This window comes from Prenolepis imparis, unplaced genomic scaffold (assembly GCF_030444845.1).
Source record: "Prenolepis imparis isolate NDT839.2.m4 unplaced genomic scaffold, iyPreImpa1.0 SCAF_1, whole genome shotgun sequence".
NCBI classification, from domain to species: Eukaryota; Metazoa; Arthropoda; class Insecta; order Hymenoptera; family Formicidae; genus Prenolepis; species Prenolepis imparis.
Genome location: NW_028141159.1, coordinates 355,056 through 377,505, shown reverse-complemented (window position 1 = coordinate 377,505; position 22,450 = coordinate 355,056). Strand labels below are relative to the sequence as shown.

The 22,450-nt window shown below is 37.2% G+C and overlaps 4 protein-coding genes across 9 annotated transcripts; 2 read left to right on the top strand and 2 right to left on the bottom strand.

The window, feature by feature from the left end:
• The first annotated feature begins 496 nt into the window (after window positions 1–496).
• On the top strand, window positions 497–10,408 carry 14-3-3epsilon (tyrosine 3-monooxygenase/tryptophan 5-monooxygenase activation protein epsilon). Of its 2 annotated transcripts, XM_083045201.1 has the most exons (5): window positions 497–818; window positions 5,116–5,422; window positions 5,826–6,169; window positions 6,822–6,920; window positions 7,112–10,408. In XM_083045201.1, the coding sequence occupies exons 1-4, from the start codon at window positions 755–757 to the stop codon at window positions 6,872–6,874; spliced, it is 768 nt and encodes a 255-aa protein (XP_082901327.1). In that variant the 5' UTR covers window positions 497–754; the 3' UTR covers window positions 6,875–6,920; window positions 7,112–10,408. The 2 variants fall into 2 exon arrangements, with proteins under 2 accessions (XP_082901327.1, XP_082901320.1); XM_083045194.1 differs by lacking the exon at window positions 6,822–6,920 and having other exon boundaries at window positions 500–818.
• LOC145940214 (uncharacterized) lies at window positions 9,341–15,334 on the bottom strand. Of its 5 annotated transcripts, none has more exons than XM_083045130.1 (5): window positions 13,297–15,334; window positions 12,906–13,091; window positions 12,581–12,742; window positions 11,732–12,262; window positions 9,341–11,413 (listed from the first exon to the last, which is right to left on the bottom strand). In XM_083045130.1, the coding sequence occupies exons 1-5, from the start codon at window positions 14,983–14,985 to the stop codon at window positions 11,060–11,062; spliced, it is 2,922 nt and encodes a 973-aa protein (XP_082901256.1). In that variant the 5' UTR covers window positions 14,986–15,334; the 3' UTR covers window positions 9,341–11,059. The 5 variants fall into 5 exon arrangements, with proteins under 5 accessions (XP_082901256.1, XP_082901261.1, XP_082901258.1 ...); XM_083045135.1 differs by having other exon boundaries at window positions 12,960–13,091; XM_083045132.1 differs by having other exon boundaries at window positions 12,906–13,088.
• Window positions 15,335–15,465: 131 nt separating this feature from the next.
• Mdh2 (malate dehydrogenase 2) lies at window positions 15,466–18,659 on the bottom strand. Its single transcript, XM_083045182.1, has 5 exons — window positions 18,456–18,659; window positions 17,428–17,643; window positions 16,958–17,230; window positions 16,349–16,678; window positions 15,466–15,976 (listed from the first exon to the last, which is right to left on the bottom strand). The coding sequence occupies exons 1-5, from the start codon at window positions 18,528–18,530 to the stop codon at window positions 15,848–15,850; spliced, it is 1,023 nt and encodes a 340-aa protein (XP_082901308.1). The 5' UTR covers window positions 18,531–18,659; the 3' UTR covers window positions 15,466–15,847.
• A 260-nt stretch (window positions 18,660–18,919) lies between these two features.
• Atpsynb (ATP synthase subunit b, mitochondrial) lies at window positions 18,920–21,187 on the top strand. Its single transcript, XM_083045124.1, has 4 exons — window positions 18,920–19,043; window positions 19,561–19,719; window positions 20,072–20,424; window positions 20,766–21,187. The coding sequence occupies exons 1-4, from the start codon at window positions 19,016–19,018 to the stop codon at window positions 20,940–20,942; spliced, it is 717 nt and encodes a 238-aa protein (XP_082901250.1). The 5' UTR covers window positions 18,920–19,015; the 3' UTR covers window positions 20,943–21,187.
• The last annotated feature ends 1,263 nt before the right edge of the window (window positions 21,188–22,450 follow it).

Genomic DNA, 22,450 nt, shown 5'->3' with positions numbered 1-22,450 from the left:
ATTTTACATCAAAATCTTTTTTGCAGGGTCAATTTTTTCGTTTCTCTTTTCTTTCTGGAAATTATTTTTACCAGCATTTACAAAAGATTTAAAACATTGGAGCAATTTTTATAAGTTTAACAAAATTTGGTAGACTTTGAGGAAAAGATACTTATTTTTTTTTTTATATATACAAACTCGAATATATTCACGTCATCCGGTTTGTCCCGGTTCGCATTCCGCGCGTTTTTTGTTCCTTTCGCGTCTCTGTCCTGTTTAGGAAAGAGCGGTCGAAAGATACGAAAATCGGCATATATCGTATTGGAGAAAAATTGATATTCGCGATAGAGAGGCCGACGTACTCGTTCGGGAACCGAGAAACGTCGACAAGAGAAGAGAAGAGCATTTTCGAATCGCGGATCCTGCGCGCGCAGGCGCAGACAACGACGGCGGCGGCAATGACGTCACGGGCGTAGTAATACACATGGCGAGCGGAGCTCATCCGGCTCATCCGCAGAGCTGCTGCGCGAGAGACAGGGAACTGCTTTCGATTGTTGGCGGGCGCCGCCATCTTGGTCAGTGAGCTTGCGAGTGGCTGTACGTCTCGAGCAGCGGCGGTGCTTCGTGCGGTCTTGGGTCTTGGGTATTTCGGACTTCGGGATTTGGGCGGTCGGTGCCAGACCGAGTATCAGTTTCGTGCGCGTCTTTCCTTTTGCCATCGAGAGCGTTCCGTCGATATCGTCGTACCTGTGTGTGAAATCCAAGTACATCCGAGATGTCGGAACGGGAGGACAACGTTTACAAGGCGAAACTGGCGGAGCAAGCGGAACGCTATGACGGTGAGTGGATATTTTTCCGGTCCAAGAGACGGACGGACGGACGGACGGCGAACAGCCGGCCATCGAAATCGCGTGTCGATTTTATTATACCCCGCTCGCGCAAAATTTCCTCCTACGTAGGAGGGGACCCTCGCCATCTCCCGGGATCTCGACGCGTCCACGATTGCCGCGCGCCGGGGACGACGTCCTCGTCGGCAGCGGTGGCGAATCGAGCGAATTAACCTTTACGCGGCCACGATATACCCCCCTTCGCCATCGTCGAGACGTCGGGCGTTGCGATAACTGTCAAAATATCGCGGCGCGATCGCCCCGAGAATTCGAATCGTTACGGCGTAGCCGGTCGGCGGCGTTTCTTTGTGGCGGCGCCGGACGCCGATATCGACTCGTGTCATTCGCGACGGTCGACGGTCGATCCGGCTCGGCCCGCCCGTCCGTCCGTTCGCTCGCTCGCTCGCTCGCTCCCTCGCTCGCCGGAATTCGCGGCCATGAATCCCGAAGAAGCTCGAGTGCTCGAGATCGGATTCCAGGAAAGGAGAAACGAGAAACGAGACGCTCGCGGCGCGTTGCTAGGCGTACTCTTTCGGCCTCGTCTCTTTCTCTCGGTAGATAAGCACCGAGTACTCGCCGACTTCTCTTCGTGACGTCGTGACGCATAGGCGCGCGACACTTTCGCTAATCGCCGACGACTCATTACTACTAAGCAGCGAGACGGACACGTAGTAACTCGCGTGTTCCGCTCGTGGTATCTGGCCTTGAATGCATGCAGAGAAATCACCGACCGGGTACGATCGACCGAGAGCGAGAGAGAACGGCCAATGTTCTTCTCCTTCTTTTCCTTCTCCTTTTCTTTTTCTTCCTCTTTCAGGCTTCTTCTCCATGAATCGAGCCGAAAGATTTTGCGAGAACCAGGTAGATCCGCGCAAGGCTTATGGATTCACGGATCTATGTACCTGTGATTTTTCCACACAATGAGAGCATCTCACGGTTCTCCCGCGCGCGCATCTTTTCTTTTACGACGAGAGAGAGAGAGAGAGAGAGAGAGATAGATAGATAGATGAAACGATCTCTGCAGATCCACTTTAGGAGCAGAATCGTAAATATAAAACGGACTTTATAAACTTTGTATATTTTTTATCGATGCCCTTGATTCGATTCCGCTTGTCTTCTCTCATCGTCGATGATTTCGAGATAGTATATCCACGATTCGTAAAGTCCAGTTTTACGCGTAATAAAAGTCATCGTTAAATTATAGGTAGCATCTCTTCATCGAATCTTTGCCTTCTTGACGGCGTGTTTCTTCAAACTTTTGTCCGAGCTTTCGAAAGCTCGCGTCTCGACGACGATTTCTTTACATTTTCAGTAATCGATGCAAATTGTACATACGTATCAAACGTCGTCGCGCCAGGTGTTTCGCATCGATTGTCGCCTCATTTTGTCATCGTCAACGAGGTGATAAAATTTCGGTGATAAAAAGTACATCCGATTCACAATCTTGCTCCTGACGCGAAAGCAGCGCGTGTTCCTTACGTACGAGCGGGTGGCAGTGAGGGGCGGGTGAGGGGGAGGGGAAAACAATCGAGTGAACGAGGAGGGAGGAGGGGGAGGCGGTCAAATTTCTCCTTCCTACTTCGCGCGCTTCTTTCTCGCGGGATTCTAAAGCGCCGGCTAAATTTCGCTGGCCTAGCGATTTCTTTTCTCCCCCTCCCCCTTCTCGTGTGCGTGGGAATGCCATGTGACTTACATTTGATAGCGAAATCACGCACCGCGGCGTATAATCCCGGGTAAGGGGCTTTGTGTTCGTCGAAATGTACAAAAAAGGATAATGTTGATGAGAATTTGCCTGAAAATAAGAAGAGAATAACAAATGAGAGCAATAAGATAATAAAAAAAATAACAAGGATAAATTTAATACACAGAAATGGTATATATGTATACATACACGAAGCACACATATATTTCTTATTCTTTTATTAGCGATAAAATTCGTATTTAATTATATTTGATTTTAAGATAAGATTCTTTTTTTTTGCGCGTTACTTTGTATAACGAGGAATTTAGGAGGACAACTCGCAATACTAATTAACAAATCTTTGTTTTCCAGAGCCACTCCAATTAAGCCGAATTTCATTTTCTGTCTTTCTTTCAGAATTGCTCCAATTAACGTATTCTATTTTCAACGCGAAACCACTTTAAATCGACCAAATGTCAGTTTTTCGCGCAGTCATTCCAAGTTTCAAATTTTAATTTTAGATATAGATTCTTCCTATAATATACTTTTCTCATTGTTGAATGTAATCATTGAAAAATCGATTTACTCTTTCCGTCATCTAAACGTGTATTTACATGTTTTCAATGATCGTTTCGAAGAGCGACAAATGCGCTCGTAAGAGGAGCGTTTATAATTGACAATCACTAATCAATTTTAAATCGACAGCCCATCATCTTTTTATACTATTATCTATAATATCTGTATTTAAGGTATCCGCATTTCGAGCAGTATATAATAGGCCCGAAAATTCGGTCGACGTTAATTAAGCAGATTTGACATAATCGGTTTTGAGAGCAAAGCCAGAGGCGACGTAATGATGTGACTCTCGGGTTGGGGGGGGGGGGGCGAGAGAAGCGTTGGTCGAATTTGAGGACAAGCGGAGAAAGAGAAAGGAGGTGGAAGGAAATAGATAGATAGATATATAGTTAGAGAAGAAGGGTGGGTTTATAGTCGGAACGGGCGGAGAGTGAGCAAAAGGGGTGAGAGAAGGTGACGAGAGCAGGAGGTGGAAGAAGAGAAGGAGGATAGAATGGGGAGAGGGATGGTTAGCAGAAGGAAAGTATTGATCTGGCCGCTATCCCACGTTGCTGCACACCTCGACTATGTTATGTGTATACGTGTATAACGTGTGTGTGATTGTAACGCCCCGCTTTACGTCACATTTACTCCCCCCCCCCCCATGAACTTGAAGTCACCGCCGATAGATACATTGGTGCGTGCGCGACGCATTGATCCACATTATCGATCTACGCGTCCTTTCCGGTGTTATTACGCCGTTTATTATGGGTCTCCGGGTTTCACAGCTTCCTACATTCTTCGGCCTTTTCTTTCTCTCTTCGAGAGAGCCCGGAGTACACACTTGTGCCGTTTTTAGCGCGTAAAGTGCGAACGAGCTAGCCGAGATAACCGAGGGCGAAAAAGTTTTTTTTTCTTTTTTAAAATTCAAGTTTGTGACATTTCGAATGAAAAAATGTCAAGAGAACAATATAACCCATAATCTTTCCAAGCTGAAGCTTCTTACAAGAAGACACGCTTGATATCGGAAAATGAATACTTGATTGTTTCCTTCCATATCATCTATAAGAGTATTCAAAGTATGGAGATGTCGCATTTTATTCTTGCTTAAAAAATACTTTATTTAATTTTACTATTCAATTTGGTACATTTAATAATTTTTTTTCTTCTCACAGAAAGAGATTCAACAATTAACTTTCTTTTATAATCTTTTAATCTTAATTTTAGAAATATCATGTGTAAAATATTGGTATAAAATTATTCCTCTGTTAAACATATATATTTCCATTAAAAGATTAGTCGGTTGGACCTCTGAGAAAGTCTTACGTACGAAAAGACGCGAGAGAACATTTGGTACAAAACAATCTGGAGGCCAAAAGATCGGCGCTTCTCGACAAATGTCGCTCGAATATGCCGATAAATACGTATTGGTGACTTCCGTGCAAAGTTCAAGGGGCAGCGGATTAATATATACCGACGCGTTCATCCCCTTTACTTCAAAGGTACTCGGCGTTATCGTTTCACCCGCGATGGGCACGTAACATTTTATAGGCCAAACGTCCATACGCCATTTAAACGAACAAGTTCACGAGTGATACCGAGTTTATTTAACAATGATTTACGAGAAACCTTTTGACAGTCTGTACTTTGCAGGATAATTGCGGAAAAGCCTGCAAAATATAGGATATAGAATTATAGCGATTTTATTACTAACTAGTTTTACCATCTGTTTTGTCAAATTTCATAGTTGATTGAAAATTTATAAAAATTATTTGTTCCTAGTTTTCTGTTACTTTGAATTCTTGTGTGTATAAAATTGCTATTCGCAATTTTTATAAAAATAATATTTTCGTTATATAAGCTCTTTTGTTATAAATCTTGTTATTAATTTTTATAAAAAATAATTTATATATATATACAATTATATATAGACTATATATTTTTTATACATATCTTCTATACGACTTTTATAATTTTTCGCTTTTATTAATTTGTTTTTGTCGGCATTTACAGAGATGGTTGAAGCAATGAAGAAGGTAGCTTCGTTGGACGTGGAGCTCACCGTCGAAGAGAGGAATCTTCTCTCAGTGGCATACAAAAATGTCATTGGAGCAAGGAGAGCCTCCTGGAGAATAATCTCGAGTATCGAACAGAAGGAGGAGAATAAAGGAGCCGAAGGAAAACTAGAAATGATTCGCCAGTACCGATCTCAAGTGGAAAAGGAGCTCAGGGATATTTGCGCCGATATCCTCGGCGTCTTGGATAAGCACTTGATACCGTGTGCCTCCACGGGAGAATCCAAAGTCTTCTATTATAAAATGTAAAAATCCCTTTGTATTCATTCGCTATATAATTGTCTATTGATTTATTAACGATTAACTTAAATATAAATACAGTCTTTTTAATAATAAACTTTCCAGCTCAAAAAACAATTTAAATTAATTATAAACACAATAATCCATATATTTTTACTTTTTTACATTTAGAGCCGTGTTTATCGTTAAATGAATGATGATCCTTATACATCTCTCCATTACTTTTCTGTTATTTTTATTTTACAAAATTATTAGAGTATTTTTGAATTAAACTGTGTTGCATTACATTTCGGCGTACAATATACAAACTATATATATATATATATATATATATATATATATATATATATATATATATATATATACACATACAAACTTTATTATCTACTTTGGAATCTGTGTTTTCAGGAAGGGCGATTACCATCGTTACTTGGCGGAATTCGCCATTGGTAACGATAGGAAGGAAGCGGCAGAGAACTCTCTAGTGGCGTACAAAGCAGCGAGCGATATCGCCATGACGGAACTGCCGCCGACCCATCCCATTCGTCTGGGATTAGCGCTCAACTTTTCCGTGTTCTACTACGAGATTCTTAATAGTCCTGACAGAGCGTGCCGCTTAGCGAAGGCGGCCTTCGACGACGCGATTGCCGAATTGGATACGCTGTCCGAGGAAAGCTACAAAGATTCCACCCTCATAATGCAGCTTCTCAGGGACAACCTCACTCTATGGACATCGGATATGCAGGGAGACGGTTAGTAGTGTCCCACTTACTTACGAGGGCGAAAATCGCTATAAGAATGTTTTGATTACGCTAGAATGCGTTGCACGACGTATTCCGCCCGCCCGATCGATACACGAGCAAATACGCGTGCACATTGTGATGGAACGATTTTATCTTAAATATTCTAGTCTCACGCGTCTTTATTACTATGAGATAAACTAGTTGAATGTCCTCGATTCAAAACTAAAAAATGTGTATGATTCGAAAGTGTTGAAAAAAAAACTCGAAGCTTCGGATCTAAAATGTCTTTGATAGAAAATCAAATTGTCTTGATTATCTCGTCATTTCCGAGATGTTACTTACAATCGTTAATTATTGTTAAATTTATTGTGCGAGAAATTCTTCAAAAGTTTAAAATACGCGACAAAATAATGACTCTACAGGTGCACATCCTGTGACAAGTTGTTTTTGTGCAACTAATTGTTATAATATAAAAAAATGTCTCTTGCACTTTTTAAAATGATTGATTTTTTGAAGGAATGTAAATATTATGCTTTCTTTGGCTTTAGCAAACTTTTAATTTCTATTTTTATATCGCGATCTTTTAACCTTTTTTAATTTGTATAAGAAATCAAACGCTGCATGCAATTTCCGAACGCAGAATCATTATTTTGTAATTCAGAATCCGAGTCTGATCAGCCAGGCGATAGTGCTGTCGATACCCACGATGCCTGAACGTAAATACACCCTTTTCCTAACATCCTCGCAGCCTGTCTATCCGGTGAGCGACACGATCTTTACACAACTGTTATCGCGTTAGAGTAGATAAAAAAGGAAAGAAGCACAAATTAACCTATTTAAAATTATAGCTCCTCAAACTATTTTACTTGTCAAATCAAATTTGTTTAACATTTGTTTAGATGCATCGACTATGATAACGATGAAATAATGTATTCACCTTTGTTAACGCAGGTGAAGCCGAACAAAAGGAGCAACTGCAAGACGTGGAAGACCAGGACGTATCGTAACTCTAGCTGTAGTGAGTGTTATCTTGCGCATATAAAACTGAGACACAAGAAAAAAACTCTTAATAACTCGTAAGCAAAAGAAATAAACCAATTCAGCAGATGGCAGTTCGGGGTGGGAAGGGGAGAGATCTTTAGAAATTTGCGTGACCCTTAAAAGTACGTACGCGCCGTTATTTTAAAACAGAGCGGCAGCAGTGACAACAACATAGCGATAACAAAATTAATTAATAACATAAATCATTTGATTGCATATTATATATTACGTACACATATAATACACGATTGAATTTTGGAGCACGCAGAAGCAAAAGAGAACACGCACTCTGCGGTAAATAGAGACTGCAAAGCGTTTAGAAAGGAGAGGCACTTTTTTAAGTTGCCCCGTTTTTTGCGTATCGAGAGGAAAAGTATTTGCATTTTGCATGCCATCCGTTCAAAATTAACGACGCCGATGACGTAGACCGCCGGCGTTCGGGATTCGTCTGGGATTAAATCCTGTTTCAATGAGTGAAAACGAATTATGTGTATCGCGTACATATTTTGCAATAGCGAAAGGAAAAAGAAAGAAACACTCTATCTACCGAGACGCATTTGTGTGTGTTCGTCTGTCCTTACCCTGACCTGACCACCGCGTCGATTCTCCTCCTTCGTTCTCTCTTTCTTCAAATTTTCTCCTTTCCGTCCCGCCACTCGAATCCTTGCTTTTTTACTGCGCGCACGATCGTCTCGTGTACACTATAATGTATAATTGCTATACGGTATTATATTAACGTATGCGTGTACATCGATTTATTTAGAGATAAACACGTACGCTCATACTTTTTTTTCTCTCTCTTTACGGAAATAACGGCGGCGTCCTCACATTGCCAATTGTTAAGACGGACCTCGCTTTCGAGCTTGTAACTCTGTGTAATAAGATATGTACTTCTGACAAAAAGATCCGAGTGTAATATTATAGATAGCTGAGAAAAAAGAAACTCTAAAATTCACACATGGATTTTTGGCATAACCGAGCTGAGGAGACGAGAATATGCTTACTTCGATTGCCCCTCCTCTCTCTCTCCCCCCCTCCCCTCCCCGTCTGTATCTCGTCAAATGCAATAAATATATCGTTCGCCTGATTGTGAGCTTTCGTAAGAGAGACCGTCGCGAAGGGGCTTAATAATGTGAATGATGGAAAGCAAAAAAAAAAGAAAAAAAGAAAATGTGTGTCGTCGAAATTCTTTTCAATTTCGTTGATTTTTTACGAACATCTTTTACCGAAGCGAGCGTCTCATCGCGTCAGCTCGACATCGTGCAGCGTCGTTGATTGATTGATTGACTAAAAAAAGAGGTGAAAAGAAAAAAAGGAAGAAGGGGAAAAAAAATGAAAAGATTTCGTTGATAGTGAGCCTTTTTAGCGTTATTATTACGTTACTCACAGCAAACAAGCAACTATCTAGCTAGTCTGTAATGTGGTTGTACGTTTTCATACGCCCGTTGTGTAAACTAAATATCGATTGCTGTGGTATAAGAACAGAATAAATGACTGTACCCCCGACTTTTTCCACCCGCGCACATACACACTCTTACTATACATACGTACATATACATATATACATATATATGTATGTATGTGCTATTATATGTATATATATATATATATATATGTATACGTATATGTTTTAAGTATATATATAAATTATACGTATAAATTTATATATATAATATAAATGTATATGTATATAAATGATATTATATATATATATATATAAATACGCACATATTCACATACATATATGTACAATGTATATTTCCACGTCTTTTCCATCCGGATAGTCGATTCGTGTTTATATAATTAATACATTCGCCGATTCATCGACGAGTCATTCCATCAGCTTTTACGTTGAGACATTCCATTCTTCTTCTTGTACTAAGGAGTCATAGGTTTACAGTGAAAATACCCCCTTTTCTTCAGACCGACGAGGTAAGCTTAGCTAGTTACTGACCATTTTACGCATTAAAACTTACCTACTTATTATAGAGCTAGAATTACCAAAATCCATTTTTAAGCTCGCTCAGTTTTTTCGCTGATAACGCGACGGGGAGGAGATGACTATACCGAAGGAGACGCCGAATAAGCGCAGTGAAAGAAAAAGAAGAGGGGCATTTAAACGTCAAGAAAAGGAATATGATCCGGCGAGAGAGAGAGAGAGAGAGAGAGAGAGAGAGAGAAACGCGGATCGCGAGGGATCCGCACGGAAGAAAAAAAAATAGCAAAAATTTGGTGTCCATCGTGCCCCTGTATTTAGGTATTGTAACGATAAAATCGATAATCATGTTACACATACACACACACATACAAATGATACGTTATGAGGAATAATTCTCAAAGTAATATCAACCGGCTCTCGTAAAGTAAGTAAGTATATTTGCGAATGTAATTGTAAGTGCGTAATAAGTAGGATAATATGGAGAAAAAGGAAAAAAAGGGGAAAAAACGAAGAAGTAACAATCTCGACGTGAGAGATCATCCGAGCGACGGTGGGGTAAGATCAACTCGAGTATATGATGATCGAGGAGATTAAATCGCGCGAAAAGAAAACTGTGTGCAAGGTAAACAGAGCTCTAAATTAAGAACTTGCGGAGCGAGGCGGAAGCCGTCGTAGGCTGTTAAAACAACACACACGCGTATATACATATATATATATATAAATATATTTCAATTACATTAGCATGTATCTGTGCTGCGGGCAAAAAGTGTTTTAAGAAATTTAGATACGTATATAAAAATGCGTCAGGTGGCAACGAAATGGTGGTAATAACGATCTCTGAATGCCGATGAATCATTCGTACGATTCGATTATTCGTTCATAGAGTGTTTTTATATCATTTTTTAAAATATAATGTCAATTTTATTTTATAAATCCGTCGAGAAAGAAAAAGTTCTCTTCGATTCATCAACCTTTTTACCGCGATCTAAAGATTTCAATAAAAAAAAAAAAATAAAAAAAAATGATTTCCACATATGTATTTAGATTTGATTCAAAAATTTAGATTTGCAAATGAATCTCGATCGCTCTATGAACGAGTAATAGAGCAACGCGATTCATCATTGTTCGGAAGAAGTAATTTTTGCGTTTCTGGATCCGTATGCGTTCTTTACGCTCTGTATTACAATCGATGCGATTACACCGGATACAATCTTTTTTTCTGTAAAACCACACACGTGAAAGCTACAAATAAAGTAATTACGAATCTATGTGTCGGATCGCAGTTTTATTAAAAGCATCGATTTAAATTTGTCCGGCCACACAGCCATTGTCATAAGTGAAATTCAGCTTAGAGCTAAACAAATTTTCAATTTATTATATTTATTATATTAATTTTATATTATATAAATATATAATGCGTCTACGTTTAAATATCTCTTTTAATCTCGAAATTTAATTAATCTCTATATATTTAATTTAAATTTTAGATCTTTCTCTTACTGCAGCTATTTGATTATAATTAGAAGCAAGAAATAATGCGAACTTTTTTCTTCGTATTGTCGAAATAAATTTTTTCGCATGTGTCATTCGCGTTTAATAGTACATTGGATGTAACAGAATGTATCGAAAAATGTTTTTTTTTTTTTTTTTTTTCGAATTGTCCATTAGTAGTAAACATACGAATCAATCTATATAAGTCCTTCATTTCCGCTAACAAAAATAGATTTTATTTGTTGTTCTATTCTGTTCAATACGAATTGCAAACAATTATATATGCAAAACAATTTTTGATTCATTTCGATGTAGGATGCGAGAAAAAGATTCACGCACAATCTCTCGCCTCGCTCTTCTAGCTTCTAGCGTTATCTGATTGAATTTTAGCTGCAGCAAAAGGTATATCTATGGTGCAGGAGATCCGATTATTCAAGTACGGATTGGGACTTGCTGTATGATGTCAACGTTTGCAGCGACTGAGATTGCATCTCTTTCACGAAGTCGCGATCGCGGAAGCTGCTCGAGCCGGACAAAAGTCTCCTCGGTCTCGTTAAATTTACCTGTCGCAGAATTCGTTCTAAATTACCTTCCGATCCTGTCAGAATCGGCGAAAGATTAATGCTCGACGCGGTTCGATTTTTCATAATTCGGCCACTCCTGGGTGACTTTCCAGTCTGATCGTTGGCCTTACGTTTCGCAGACTTTAGTTTCACGTTACGCAACATCTCCAGGGACACCATCGGCCCTCTCGGACCTGGGACAGTGTTTCGTCTGCTATCCTGAAAGGTATTGAAAGAGATTACATTTTTTTTCTACTTCTCGAATCGTGTGTTTAGAATAAATTAATCATATATTTAAAATACATTTTTTTAAATTTAAATTGTGCGCACGTGTTAGCTTTTTTATTCGACAGTCTAACATTTTGAATATTTTAAAAGAACCTGATTTAAATCTAGAGAGTGACTCAGAAATTAGAATCTCAAAAAATTCGTAAGACATTCATTTAAAAGATAATTATCCGCGGAGAAATTATCGACGGTTTTATTATATTATAGAGATGTTTTGTTGCTAAAACTTGTAAAAAATTGTGACAATACTTTGATACTTTGCGGTGCCTTCTTTAATGTGACTTTTAATAGATCTTCGACTGTGATGCTGGGCCTGCTGAACAACGGCGTGGAGTATTTTCTAGGAGTCCTATTCTTGTTACTTCTGCTACTGTTGGGGGTTGTCGGAGATTTGATCGATGGCATCGGAGACTGTAAGGAAGCTACAGGAAGGGGCGGAGGAGGTGGTATCGATGATGCCGGTTCCGAAGTATGGACTTTCGGCAAAAGCGAAAGAGACGGCGACGGTGGAAGTATTGAAAAGGATGGCGGTGGTGGCGGTGGAGGAGGAGGAGGAGGAGGAGGAACGGACGAACGAGAAAGAGAAAACGAAGAGGAACACGAAGGGGGCAAGGGAACCGGTTGCGAGAACTTCGATCGAACTTCCTCTAGCGTTTCGCGCAACTTCTTCAGCTCCTGCATTAGCGTCATATTGTCCTCTGTCATCTTTCTACTGGTTTCACGGATGACATTTGTCTCGATTGTGAGGGTATTAAGGGTAGTTTCGGTGCTCTTTCGTATCTGCAACCAGAAATTACACGAAAATATTATATATTAATTATTATTATATCAATTATTATTTTTTATATTAATTATTATAGTTACTATTCTTATTATGTATTGTTAATATTTTGATTAAGATCGACAGATTATTTTTAGATTTGTCAAAATTATATATCGATACGCGAATATTTTATATGAATTATATATATATATATATATATATATATATATATATATATATATATTGAATTGTGTATTGATCTTGCGGATATCTTATGCGGATGCAAAGTTATATTTAATCCTTCTCGAGGTTTGAAATAATTTGCGTTCTCTCACCTGGACAAAATCTATCGAGAGTCGTGTCACTTTTTTCGACAGTAAGCGTAGCATCTTCTCGTTATCAGAACGCAACGTCGCTACAAAGTGATTAAATTTCTCTGTTCGAGGTGTCTTCCTGGATGAAAGTGGGGCAATCATCTGTTGCAGTTTTTTGCAACTCTGAAAAAAGTTATCTAATATAAACAAATATCGTGTATATAATGTAGATATATCAAAAATAATAAATAATTTATACATATTAAATAATATTTAAAGCGATATAAATGATTAATTTTCACACGTTGCGATATGATTCGGCTTAAATCAATTGCGAGAAATTTACACCATTTAGAAGAGGCAGTAGCTTTCTTTTCAAGCAAATGCAGAGAGCAATCACCCATGTAATTAATGCGCGGCAAATGTTTCTTGGCCGAGATGCGTGGGAGTTATTATTGTCTCGTTGCGTCGAGCGTTTATAGTCCCTTGATGTTTGACGTTTGTAGGAGTCATCCCGATGATATTCTACCTTCTTATTCAAAAAGTGGGGCAAAGATTATTAAAGACATAATAAATAAATGTGTACAAAGAGATGTTAACTTTAGATAAAGAAATTTAATTAAAAAAATGTTTCTGTTAAAATTCTGCGCTTTTAATATAATAAGCGACACGCGGAGCAGGATATCGCGTGTAACTTTTTTAATTCTAAAGAGACACGAAATAATAAAACCTTATACCTTTTGCAGGGAATTACTGCGACTGTCGTTATTGGACACCGCGGACAGGTTGAGCGTCGATTCCGAGACATTATGGTCCCAATATGTTTTATCGCACGAAGGCAGATCCAAGGAGCGTTCTACGCCCTTTTCATCTGGTAGCAAATCTACAATTTCAGCGCGAATCTCTGGCGTTTGCCTCTGCTTCATCTTCACCTCCTCCTCGTAATCGAATGTCAAAGCGGTCAAAGTCGCATTTCGGAAGTCGCATTTCGATGATGAGCGAGGTGTTTCCGGCATCTGAATCTTGGATTCGATTCGTTTCGCTTCTCTCTCCTGCAGTCTTCTCTCGCTCTTCGTCAACTCGCGCCCTTCGTCGACGAGTGAGAATCGTGTAGCGACGTCGCGATCCGTCGAGCTTTCGCGATGATCGACTACCTTTGGCGACGATAAAGGCGTGCAAAAGGGCGACGACGACGACGTCGAGAGGGAGACGTAGGGGAACATTCTGTGCAGCAAGGACGCGCCGCATTCCGCGTCTTCGCCGCGAATTTTCCTGCTCACTCGTTGCAGATTCGCAAACATCTTGCGAAACTCGGTCCAATTCGCGGTCAAACGCTCGCCGATCTTCTCGAGCACAATGTCGAATCTCCTATTGTCGTTTGACGTCCTCTTTCTTCTCTCTTTATCGGTTCGCGAGCCATCCTCGATAGACTCGCAGACCGACAGTCCGGTCAGTTCGTCGGATGACAGTCGCCCGACATCGTCGGGGAATCGGGCTTGTTTCTCGATCTCGTTAAAGATTGCGAAACGCGCGGATTGCGAGATGTATCCTTCGTGTGATTTGTCAGTCGTTCCCACGGTAGAACCTTTGGCGATTATCGTTGATGATGACTGTCTCTCTAGATAATTATTCATCTCGCGCACGAGATCGTCGTTCATCGAAAACGTCTTGTCCAACGTATTACAATCCTGGTCCATCGTTTCGGGTATATCGCGATTTTCCTGCTGGTTCGAGTTTTCCTCCAGAGATCGTCTTTCACGCTTTTCGTAGGAATTCGCGGGAATCGAATCGTCCCGCGACCGAGACTCCAAGTTGGAAGGAAAGTATCTCGCCGATTGCGAGATATTTTGTTCTTCGAAAGCACCTTCGATGAGCGCTGAAGATTGCGTTTCGTTGTTTAAGGATGACGCTAAACTGCACGAATAACGGTCCGTTAAATCGAGGGGATCGTCCACGATTGTAGCGTAAGATAGCTTAGGAGACTTCTCCAAGTTGGCGAGGTCATCTCTGGATTCGATGTTGAGATCGTACATCAGAAGATCCGATTCGCGACACTCATCTCGGGACGAACCGAACTCTCCTTCGATCCTTGGCGTGACAATCGATGCATCATCATCGATCACATGGTTCTCTGGATCTTGAGGAGATTTTGCTTTAGATCGTTCGAGAACGATCTCAGGACTGAGCTTGCCGCTGCAGAAACTCGGGTCCGATTCGAACAACACTGATTCCGGCGAATGTTGTTGATTAGACGCACCACTCTCTTCTTCTTCCTTCTCCAGGAAGTTTTCGTTCTTCGAATTTTCGGAAGATAAGCGGGTGTGTTCCCGAAAGGACTCCTGAATCTCGTGAAATTTTTGCCGCGATCGTTTGTACAATCTACGCCTCATCATTGAGTCGTGAAATATATTATATTGAGATATCATTGTAATCTATATATATATATATGTATATGTATAATCTGTTACTATATCTGCTATAAAATTACCTTTTGCAGTTAACTGTAAACATCTTATTATTGCACACACTTTGCTAAAGTTGCGCGAATTAGATAGACAAAACGTTACGTTGCACTTTTGATTTTTCGAAATAAAGAAATAAGACTGCTAAATGTATTATATCCCTGAGATCTGCTGTTTATCTCAAGGTCATCTGTCTGTGTATATGTATATTATTTGTTTTGATATTTACACGATGCTGACGCGCGTAATTTTCTATCAAATTCCCTCATTAAATTCGTTATTTTCTAAACTCGTCTTTTCGGAAATTATTTAAATTCATCTGAAAGCAAATCTCTCATTAAATGCATTTGTTTGAAATTGAATATAATTTAAGAAAAAAACTAAATTTAAATTAAATTTACGAACATATAAAAATATTTAAGTAAAAAAAAATTTTGCTGCATTTGTAAGAGCGTTTATTCAATTATTTGCTACATTGTACATCTTCCTCAAGTGTTTCAGAATTTGTGTGTGTAATTTTATTATTTAATTTATTCTCTATTTTACATACTAATATGTATAATATAAATCTGCTCGGAAGTTTACTTTTCATTTACAATAATCTTAATATTATAAATACATTTGATGATCTGTCCACGGTTCAAATACTACACATTTACATATACCTTGGCAGGTCAAGAACAGAAAAGAAACAGAAAAGAAATTCGCGGATTTTTACGCTCATCACGATCGAAATATGACAATTTGATTGATGACTATAATTACAAGATGAGCAACGAAGATAAAAAGTAATTTTTACGCTCTATTTAGTTAGCTCTGATAGATCTTACTTCTTATTTACAAAGTCTTCTCCTTTTTGAATATTTTTCTTGAGCTCAGGGATGGCGGCGTCCAGCAGTTTCTGCTCAAAGCTGCTTAGTTTACCCAAGCCCAAATTTTTCTCAATTCCATTTTTCTGAAATTCATAATATGCCAATTGAAAATTTGAATTTCTTACTTTTTTGAAATATTGGATATATGTATATCGATATAATATTTTATTCAATGTAGTCTTTTTAAGCTGTTTATATATTATTATGATATAAATATATGTTATATAAAACACATTAAACAATAATAATATTAAAATTGGAATACATATATTACACTATATTCTAGAAACAAATGGCTTAATAATACGAAAAAATAATTTCTTGTATTGATCGGGAAACAAATTGTAGAAATAGAGCAAGTAATTTTTTCTATTTGCAGTTTTCTCTTCCTAAGATATACGATGGCAATAAACGGCATGCTGAGTCACGCGAATTATTTTCACATATTTACTTACGCCCAAAAGTATCGGTGTGGAGAAGTATTTGGCATCAGTGACGTCCGATTTGACGAACGAGCACTCGATGATACCAGTTTCCCCGTTGAGCGCCCTGATTAACGATAAGCCGAATCGTGCGCCGGCATAAGCCATGGACAAGGTCGCGGATCCGGTGCCTGCTTTAGCCTTCACGACCTCGGTACCGGCCTCTTGAATTCTCTCGGTGAGCGCCTTCAACTGATCATCCGGGAAAGATACCGATGGCGTGCACTGCGAGATCAGCGGAATAATAGTGATGCCGCTGTGTCCACCAATGACTGGGACGGATGTTTTTTGTGGATCGAGGTTCTGAAAAATCACAATTATTTATCAATATATATATATAACCTTTTCCATATTTTTTCAATTATACGAGATAAGTTTGAAAAAAATAATTGCAATATATTTATTCTTCTGACTTAATTTTATCGAATAAAAATATTTTATGTATCGTCTCTTATAAGCACTCGATTATTCAATGCAATCATTATTGAATTACGATACAATAAATCAGAAATATTTTTTTGGATACTAATATTTATCGTAACTCTTAGTCATTTATTTTATTTTATGTTATATTTAAAATACCTTTGCTTCTGCGATAAATGTGTTTGCTCTGACAATATCCAGAGTGGTCACTCCAAAAACGCGATTGGGATCGTAGACGGATGCTTTTCGCAGTACCTCGCTCGCGATTGGTACCGTGCTGTTGACAGGATTCGAGATGATCGCTACCAAGGCTTTCGGCGCGACTTCAGCCATCGCGGCGGCGAGATCTCGGACAATAGAAGCGTTAGTGTTGAAAAGGTCGTCGCGGGTCATGCCTGGTTTGCGCGGGACACCAGCAGGTATGATAACGACCTAAAAAAGTACACAAAATATTAAAAATAAATATTCATAAAATACGAAACTCAAAAACGAGACTGATCTCAATTCCGATCCGATAAATTAAATTAAAATCGTAAGAATAACATTTAAATACAAGTACTAAATATTTATAGGATAATCTATGTATCTGTCAAATATTTATGGCACAATTTTTTGTCGTAATGACACACCTGTGCACCTTTCAGGGAATCCTTGAGCTGTTCCGGGCCATTGTAAGCTCTAACTTTTGCTGGTGTGTTTATGTGCGAGAGGTCGGCGGCGACACCCGGTGTATTCACGATATCATATAGCGACAATTCGGTGACGAGGGGCGATTGTTTGAGAAGTAAGGATAGCGGCTGGCCAATGCCGCCACTGGCTCCCATAACAGCAACCTTGGCATCGCACTAGAAAAAACACAATCAAGATTTTATTAGTATTTTGAAAAAAAAAAGCATTTACGAATGTAGAATGTAAATTAGTGAAAATGCAATTAAAAATTTCTTCCCATTAATTTTGTTTACGCAATTAACAAGGATTTCTCGGTATATTAAAGTTCACAATGTTATTTCGCAGCTTGCTTTTTCGGTTGGGAGGTACATATATGGTTGAAGATAGTTGATGTAATAAAAAATATATATCAGGACCTCGAGATCATTCCGCAGTCAGTTCCGAAAATGTCTTGATACGTCAATTTAATTACGCCAGCATTTTGAGATCGAATCATTCGCGGTTGCATAACGATGCTCCGATTGCGCTCTTCGTGACGCAAAGTTTCCACGTAACTGATAGAAGTGGCAAGCGATATCTTTCCCGCGATACACGTCGTCGAACGTGGATGAAGATTCTCGTATGGGCGGTATTTTCGTAGTGGACCAACAGTCCGCGAGACGTACAGTAAATGTGGAATGTGGAATAATCAGCGCCTTATTAATTTGAGAATATACGAATATATATATATGTGTATGAAATGGATGATATATATTTTTAAATAGGCAAATGTATAAAAAGATTCTCTTAACATAATTGCGATCTTTATGGCCTTATTTAAATATACATTATTCCAATTAATCAGAATAATAGGTAAAAATTTTAATTTGTCATTATTGCGCACATTAATGGCGATTTGGGAGAAGATGACAATTAAACACAGTTAACGTCATTAATCTCGGATTTGGAAACTGCATTGAATCGTGATTTACTTTATTACGGTATATACCTTGGCACTAGTTGATAATCGTTTTGCTCCTTGCTGGGCGACGCTTATGGTAGGCTTGAGGAATCGCGGTAGCATATTGATGAGGATGTATGTTACGTTAAATTGTTCGAAATGATCTTTGCGAGAAAAATAGAATTCGTTCCTTGATAACCCCTCAAAGACACTCGCGTGACCTTTAAAGATCTACTGACACTGACTGTCACGTCAGTGGCGCCACAAGGCAAAAATGTACAAAAATTCAGTCTTCAGAGACCTCCTGCGGCGAAAGTTCAAAGTTTCGTGTAGTCACCAACGTCAAAATATAAATTCCCTATATACCAGACTCTTTAGTTTTGACGCTACAAAAGTTTCCAAGCGTTCGATCGAACCAATCGAAGCGAAGAATTCTTTCTTCTCCTTGGTCCTGATTGGTCGATTAAATGATTCGAAATTTTCGTAGCGTCAAACGGAACGCATCTCTAGTGACATATTAAAAATGCTCCGTGCTGTGAATCATGATATCCGCTGTAGTGGATCGTGGCTAGAATCGTGACCGCAAAGTGATAGACGTTCGGTACAAAATGTTATCGAGACTGGCTCTTCGCAATGGTAAATAAATGTCAATTCGATTCTTCTCGACGTTGCATTTTTGCAAATTATTACGCGGAAACGAGTTCGATCAACACAGAGAGAATAAGTGAATTTGGTTGACAGTTTCTATTATGTAATGGCAATACGTTTATATTTTCTCACGATACTTTCCAAAAAACTCATATATTACGAATATTAATTATACATCATGTATATATAATTATATAATACATCCTATTTTTCTCTCAAAAGTAAAATCCTAATCTTTTTCATGGGCAATTTTGTTTATGTTACAGCGTCACATTTTCCCTGTGAAAAGATATCAAAATCTGTTCTTTTCAATATTTTGTATTTGTTGTACTATCATATTCAATTTTTCTCTTTTGCGTTCATGTCCATATATGCCACAAAAATCTTAAATATATATTTCAAGTATAGGAAGTATAACTGCTTATGGGTAGAATGAGTATATTTCTTGCGTGATAAATTTATAATTTATTGTGATAATGTTTCTCTCTCTTTCTCTCAAATTTAGCTCAGTTATTACCAATGGCCATGCGTGGAGCGCAAAGCGCTTCTTCAGCTGCAACAGAGTTTATTCGTCCCAAACGTTTGATCGAGCCATCTCCAGTTAGACATGGATTCATACCCGAGGAATGGTTTCAAGCTTTCTATCCAAAAACTGGTGCATCAGGTATGCAAGTGCTCTTATTGTATGATAATTGAATATCTGATTTGAAATTTGAAGTAATTTATATATAAACTTTTATATAGTTTTTTACTTGTTAACTACAAAGTGAATGATTTTTTATATAAATTAAACAGTGAAAATATAGGCTAACACCTTTTTTATGTAATACTTTACATTTGCAATGAAATAATTTAAAATAATTTAGAAGGATTATATATAAGAATCACATAATCTACATATATTTTTAAAATTGAAAATAGCTATATCTTCTCTAATTGTAATATATCACATCCTGCATAAAATGACATGGTATGTTTTAGCTATCGCTAATTATTTTTGAACGTTTTATTTTCAGGGCCATATGTATTTGCATTAACCGTGGGCACTTATTTATGTTCAAAGGAAATTTATATTATGGAACATGAATATTATAATGGAATATCTCTCTTAATAATATATGTAGCAGGCATAAAAATGTTTGGCCCAAAAGTAGCCGAGTATTTGGACAAGGAAATAGATAAATACAATGATGAACTTGATGAGTCTAGGAACAGCGAAATAGCTCATCATGAGAATGCAATTGCGCAGGAGAAACAAGAACAATGGAGCCTGGATGGCCAGAAAATGATATTGGAAATTAAAAAAGAAAACGTTAAAATGCAACTGGAAGCAACTTACAGAGAACGCTTGGTGCAAGTTTATCAAGAGGTATAATAAATGTTTTTTTGTATAATAGAATATAAAATGATAAAATTATAAAAACGATTATAACAATATATATATATAAATCTTTAAGAATAAAACAGGCTAAAAAAATGGTTAAACCTGGACAATAAAATTAAATACAAATTTAAAATCAATTGCTTTTTAAATTTCTTGCTACTCTCATTACTAAAAGGAATGCATTACTCAGGCATTATAATTTTTAATTTGTTAAATGTAAACTTCTATACATTTTTTTTTTTTATTTAATTTAATATGGTATAATGTGATAAATCTTTGTTTCTATTTAAAAAAAAAAAAAAAAAAAAATTGCCTGTTGCTTACAGGTGAAGAAGCGTCTCGATTACCAAGTGCAAATACAAAATCTCGAACGCCGAATCGCACAGAAGCATATGGTTCAATGGATTGTGAATGCAGTATTGAAAGCCATCACTCCTGATCAAGAGAAGGCAACCCTTCAACAGTGCATCAAGGATCTCGAAGCTCTCGCTGCTAAAGCGTAAAATGTCATTAGATAATAACTTAGATGAAATAGAAATATGATAGCAGGTAAGAGAAGACGTCTGTATAAAAATCTAATAAAGTGTCATCTCTATCGAATATTATTTCCGAACAGTCAAAATCGTCAATTGTTGTAAATGAATAAACGCCATCTTTCAACATTGTAAATTAATTTTTGTTAACGATATTAAGGAGAATTGTAAATTTGACTAAACATCAGTTATTAAAATGATAAATACAAGTTTAATTACTTCTTGTTCTTTTATCTTTATCCATGCAGGTAAAATATTTCATAAAATTTTAAACATATAAAATTTTAAATAAATTTTAATTGGTTTCAAGTTATATAGATAATGTGTGACTATATTATATGTAAAATAAATTTATCTTTATCTTATCAATGGTAATTATACAAAATAATTTATACACTGTCTTATTATGTTTATATCATAGGTGAGACATTTTTTAAAATGCACTTGTGTAAAATAATGTAAAATCTCAATAGAACAAAAGAACATAGAAGTATTGAATAAATTTATATATCAATACTCTATATATTAGCTTGTATCAGTTTCAATGTCAGAATAATTTAAATACATATCCACACAGTGGATTTAGCCATTTGTTGAAGTCAAAATCAAATTTCAATAAAATTGGACTAAATCTTCTATAGTACAGATAAGTATGTATCACCTGTTTCGCTTATTGTGATTTTTTTAAATGCAATATTGTTATGTGATTATTTTGATAATTTCGTATTACATTCAGCACAAGATAACGCTTAAGTTTTGTCCAAATATTTATTATTTTTTTCAAGTAATATAAAACTTATCTTTATGATTTGAATAATTTAGAATTTAGAGCAGTTTGCAACGGTCTATAAATCATCATCAGAAATTGCCAAACTAAATTGACTAAATTTATTAAAAAGTTAACATTGTTGACAGTAAATACTATAATAGAGTGAATCACGAAATATAAAATTATTGTTCGATTTACTCGTATATTAATTATTTAAAAAGAAAAACACAAATATACTTAAAACTAAGATATTAGAAAATAAAACAAAGGACATATTTATAATGACAAATATCAAAATAAATAAAACATTCTATAGAATTTCTAATCATTATAATTATTTATTTCTATAATACACAATCTGTTTCTGATGATACACAATTATATTATAATATTTTATACTCATTATTCTTTTAGTTATATGTCGATATCTTTTCGGAGCATCTTACGGTAATTTGATGTCGCAAGATAACAGATGCTACAAAAGTTTAAACACGAATGTTTTGAATTATTAAATAAATATTGAGTTGAAAAAGATTCATTACATTAATAATATATAGTACATATTACTGCTTGCTATTGCTAAAAAAGCTTTGCTGTTAAAGTTTAAAAGAACAATGATATGATTTGAAATTAGATATTATTAACATTATTTGTGAAAAGAATTCTCTTGCAGGCTTTTTTATAGCATTTAAATTTAATAAACACATGT